The 5,542-nt window shown below is 36.6% G+C and overlaps 1 protein-coding gene across 1 annotated transcript; it reads left to right on the forward strand.

Annotated features, from left to right (window-relative positions):
* Positions 1-215: 215 nt before the first annotated feature.
* LOC148298493 (uncharacterized) lies at positions 216-3,321 on the forward strand. Its single transcript, XM_088276836.1, is given in 3 exon segments — positions 216-648; positions 739-887; positions 3,084-3,321. Coding segments are annotated over 3 exon segments (813 nt in total). The 3' UTR covers positions 3,315-3,321.
* Positions 3,322-5,542: the final 2,221 nt, after the last annotated feature.

Genomic DNA, 5,542 nt, shown 5'->3' on the forward strand with positions numbered 1-5,542 from the left:
GTGGCAACAGAGGCATTATACCTGTTTATCTATATATAATTCATAGAATCATGGGCGACTAAATTGTTGGAAAGATAAAAGAAATTCGGCTTATAATGCAGAAATATGCATATGCATATAAAATATATACATTAAATTGATTCTGTGAAAGTTGAATGGATCCTGAAACAAATAATGATCAAAGCCCTGAGAAAGTGGTGCCCACTGAAATGTAAATGAAGCACGTGTATGATGTGTATGATCGTATCGCCCCACATTTCTCACACACTCGTTACAAACCATGGCCCAAAATCGCAGAATTCCTGAAACAATTGCCAAGTGGATCAGTGGTGTTCGATATCGGGTGTGGCAATGGCAAGTATTTAGGCGTGAACCCTGATTTGTTCATGATAGGCACTGACCGCAGTAGAGGACTCCTCCAAACTGCCCAGTAGAAGTCAGAGTAATTTGAACTATTTGCAGCAGACTCCCTTCTTCTGCCCATTCGGGAACAAACATGCGATGCATTCATTTCGATTGCAGTCATACATCACTTCTCCAATGAAAAGATCAGGAGTAAATCAATACAGGAAATGATCCGCATCACCAAAGTCGGAGGGGAAGGGCTAATCTATGTTTGGGCATTTGAGCATGGAGATGAAAGTGTTAGCAAGAAGAAGTTTGTTGAGCAGGATAACTTTATCCCCTGGCATCTCAATTTTAAATACGAGAAAGATCTAGAGAATATCGATAAGACAGGAGCGAAAGTGGACATGGAAAAGAAGACTGTGATCTACTAAAGGTTCTACCATGTCTTCAAGGAGGGGGAACTTGACAGTCTGATCGGCATGCATGAATAGCTAGAAATAGTCTAATCGTTTTATGATAAGGAGAATTGGGCGTGCAGGGTCAGAAGGGTTAGATGAGGTTACGATTCAGGAGTAGTTCTGAAGCATGCAATGATTTTATAAAAGTATTAGTGAATGAATGAGAATATATTGCAGATCAGCCAAAATTATAAGCATTTCTTGCTCAGATATTCAGAAAAGCTTTGATATTGGACCCCAAACAGAAAAAAATAGCTGATATCACAGTCAATGTGATTATCTCTCCAAAGTTATTGCTTCTTCTTTTGCATGATATTCTTTCATTCTACTCTCTCAGGGTGGACTCCTTCAAGTTACTTTCTCTGTGTCTGTTATGTGAAATATCCGATCTATGATGGTAATTTCCTATTTTGGATGTACTCTCGTTTATTGCATCAATTTGCACATTTTCGCATTGCAATTAGTCTTATTGATGGCTTTTTAAATATGGGACATTATTGGAATTATTGAAATTATTGGAATTATTGGAAGCAACGAGCTTTGAATAGAGGGAGAGCTCATCGACAATCGAAGTAATTCCTAAATTGAAATTCTAATACTGTTCACGTTAATTCGAGCGGGCAATAGCTGACAGTTAATTATTCTACCTGTTCAGATCGTTGCTCAGATCATTGCTTAACACATTGCCATTATTTAAGGAATCAAGCGATAAGTATTAGTGTGAAATATCTCCGAATTCCATTTTTTGGTTTGAATGTCGAGCAATTGTCACTGTTATCCAATCGACACACTTCTTATTCATAGCCTATATTATCATACACTCTTCATTCATATCATTTGCTGACTATCCCTTTAATTATTTATGTTGTTTATTCTGTTTATCGAAGGCCATTTAAATTCGATTGCATTGATTGCTAAACTTCTGAATGATATAAAATTGCAACTATCGATCTAATTGCCCACTCTTGGATTAATCATTGGAATCGAGCTTTCGAATGCATATCATTTGAGTATGCATGGGAAGTATCAACCCCTAATTTGGAAATACTTCGAGGATAGTCTCATGGTTAATTTAAAATGAATCTGCCCTTTCTATGATTGAGTACGTGATTGCCACATTTTAGTTGGGATTGTACATTGAGAATGTAGTTTATAGGCAATTGTAATCGAGATAGAGTTGCTTGGGGCTAATTGATAGAGATTACATCGATAAATGTTGCTATTTATATTAAATAGTCGCAGGTTTAATTATGCAGCATTCGCTTATTTGTATATCAGTCTATTTATTTATTTATAGTAACTACTCATAGTATGAGGAGTTCAAACTGAGTTATTTAATCATTTTGCCATCTAACTATAGATCTGTAGATCTGTAATGTGGATTCGGATTGAATGACTACCCTCAGCATTTGCAAAATATGACAAAACATAAATAGTATAGTATTGTCCATCTTCGGATTGCCCCTGAATAACTACATTATTATAAATGAGGATAATAAATAAATGTGAATAAATTTAATTATATTTGGCATTGGTTGATTATAGAATGAATAAACACGATAAATACAATACAGATATATATAAATCAAGGAATTTCAAGGTAACTATTTATCTCATAGGAATACTTCCCATACTTATTTAGAAGAATCCTCATCATTTCTCGGCCATAGTTCATACCAAATCAAGGATCTAACTCTCCAAGCTCTCTCGTTGCTAGATCTTCTCATCTTGTCCTCTCTCTCTTGGAAGAACCGCTCTTTCTGCATAGCTCATGCTGATCTCAGTCAAGGACAAATGCTTATTAGAGTCTGCATCGAGTATTTATGCCAATCCGAACCGAATGCTTATCCCTCCGAAGCTCAGCAGCAGTGTCAGAACCACCACTTCGATGGAAATGAGGCAGGTCGCCAATATTGCCTCATTCCATCATCATGGTGCTTTGATTATGTATAAATTTATTAAACTTTCGAATTCATCACAATTAATATCTTTGGGGCTCCTATTAAATACTTGTGTCATTGTATAATGTCAGATGGTAATCAAGTTTATTAATTAATCTATTAATTTATTATTCGATTTTATTATTGTTAATGTTAATCTTATTGGAATGGGAATGTATTAGAGTGCAATGTAATACAATGGAATCAGAGCATTTTGTTATCTGTATTGTATTATAATTATAGCAGATTACATTGTTTGTATTAAGAGTCATTGGTTTCATATAACTGTGTATAATTTAGGGTTTCGAATGGCAGAGGTACGCGTATTCGGATTTAGGGAACTGACTCAAAGAAAACGGAGTTCAAAAGTTACTTGGAAAAGACGGGCGCTGTGGACCAAATTACCAAAGTGTTGGTGCAGCTCTACGAAGAGCGCGAGAAGCCGGGCAACCCCGTCGACTATCTGCGCAAACACATGGGCGGCTCAGGGGACGCGGACTCCGAGCAAATCCAAAAGGAGTACGACGCTGCCGTGGCCGAGAACGAACGACTGAAGAAACAGCTGTAGGAAACCAAATAATAAGTACAACTTCCACGACGTAGATTCGAAAGCTCAAAGGGACAGCCTGATTATTGGAACCAAACCTATATCTCTCGAATTTCAATAATTATAAATGCACCTTCATATTAAACAATTAGACATGTATCACTAATTCCCTTCTTTTTTTTCTTCGAGAAGACATAGTGTGGATGCATACAAGCTGGCAATATCCTCGCCTATTATTTTTTCCAGAATTTCAGCAGACTAAATCTCAACAATTTTGGAATGTACAAGGCTACTGGCCCCTATGAATATTTGTTTACCCGTTTTGAGTTGCTGTTCATTGGAGTACAATGATATTATGCCAATTCGAGAGAGTTTGGGGTGGCTCTGCATGCTCTCCAAAGTTATGCTTTGAGGGGGAGTCGAGTATTTCCTCAAATTGACAAGGATGGTGTCGAAGTCAGGAAAGTTATTCACTAGGCAGAAATTGACAAACATAACAAGACTTATTCCACTTTGAGCCATCTTCTTGCCATACTCATATCGAAACTTGTTCATTAAATTGAGAATGACCAATTTGGACAGCCTCAGGAACCCCATCAAATCAAGTAAAAGCTCCTCTGTCATCAAACCGCTACTTGTTATTTTTGGAACATACACCAGCTTACTATAAGACTTGAGAAACTACATCTTAAACGAGAACACCGATTCGATGATGAGCTGTGAACATTTGTATATGTCGAGTCTTGTATCTTTCTCAATTTTCTCTTCATTGAAGCCTGGGAGGATGTCATTTATTTTGGCTTTGATATAAGTGAGCAGGTTTTACTTACGGAAACAATTTGACACATATTCGTCGAGTACGGCTTTCAATCTGCCAATTGTTGTGTAGCATATTTCAAAATTTATTGTGGAACTTGTAGTTCTTACGATTGAGACTCGCTTCATTTTTTTATGGTGTGAGCTATTTGAGACTGGCGTCGATATACTTCCACTCAAAGTGGATCTGTGGCCAAGAAAATCAGTGACCATGTTGACTGTCAATTGCTGGAGAAGATTCAAATAAAATACGATGTCTGAGTTCGAAATGATAGGTGAGTACATATTGCAGTCGAGGTAGGACAACAGTAAGAAGTTCTTAATCATATAATTGCTGAGACTGTAACACTCCATGCTCTTGATCAGTGTCGCAAGTTTATTCTCTAGATCTTTCTGGGACTCTTTGCATGCCGGGTATTCTTTGAAAATCGCCTACTTAAGCAATTACAGGAGATTAATCTATATCTTGAACAGCTTATAACTACCAGCTTCAACGAAGGCTGCCAGCTTCGATATTGCATTTTCGTAGACCATCGAGACCACTTTAATTAAATTTTTTAAAGGGACTAACGAGAGATTGTTTCTCTTTGGTTAGAGATATCGATTATCTTATTCTGCTTATCATTTTTGCATTTTTCTTATGCACTTTGCTAATTTCCCCTTAACGATTATGTTTAACTCGAAACAAGCTCTTCCTCAACAAAAACAGCATTGTTTCATCAATGTATACGCCGTTGGGCGAAATGTTCGACATATTCTCAATGACACTCAGCATATCGGTTTGTTGGTAGTCTTCTTCTTTTTATGATATGGCCTCTGATAATTCGGTTTGTGATATTGAGGAGACTGAGGAGAGTTGTTGCTTTGACACTATTTTTTGTTATGCTTCGAATTACTTTTTGGCTTATGAAATTTAGGTATGATGTTTTTGAATTGTTAGAGAATGTTTTGCACTTACCCTTTTTTTCATGAGATTTATGACCTTCGATCCAGAGTTTCGGGTCGATGCCTGGCTTTATTTTCTGAGACCTGAAAAAGCAATCGATTTATTCTGCCTTCTCTGCTTTTTAATAATTTTGGTACTTTATTTCAATTAAAGCTGAGAACCATTTTGAGTTTCAGTTTAAATCATAATTCTCGAGGGTATTGTTTAGATTTGGGAGTTCTAGACAACCTGCGAAATGAATGAGTCAGACAATTACCTCTCCATTTCTTATTATTAATTCTATATTTTTGGTGACTCATTTTAGTTTTCCAAAGAGCCTTTGTCTTTACATTCTGTTATTTTATCAGAAGATAAGGCATTTATTTCCTCATTAGCCTTTGTTGCTGCAATTTAGACTTATATATTGCATTGAATCTCTCGATGATTGAATAGAATTCTTGGTATCGGCCTTACAGTCTGGGTCTATGAATTTTTTATGATGCTGCCC

The sequence above is a fragment of the Brachycentrus maculatus genome, unplaced genomic scaffold (genome assembly GCF_059751285.1).
Source record: "Brachycentrus maculatus isolate JH-2025_06_01 unplaced genomic scaffold, ASM5975128v1 h1tg001947l, whole genome shotgun sequence".
Classification (NCBI taxonomy): domain Eukaryota; kingdom Metazoa; phylum Arthropoda; class Insecta; order Trichoptera; family Brachycentridae; genus Brachycentrus; species Brachycentrus maculatus.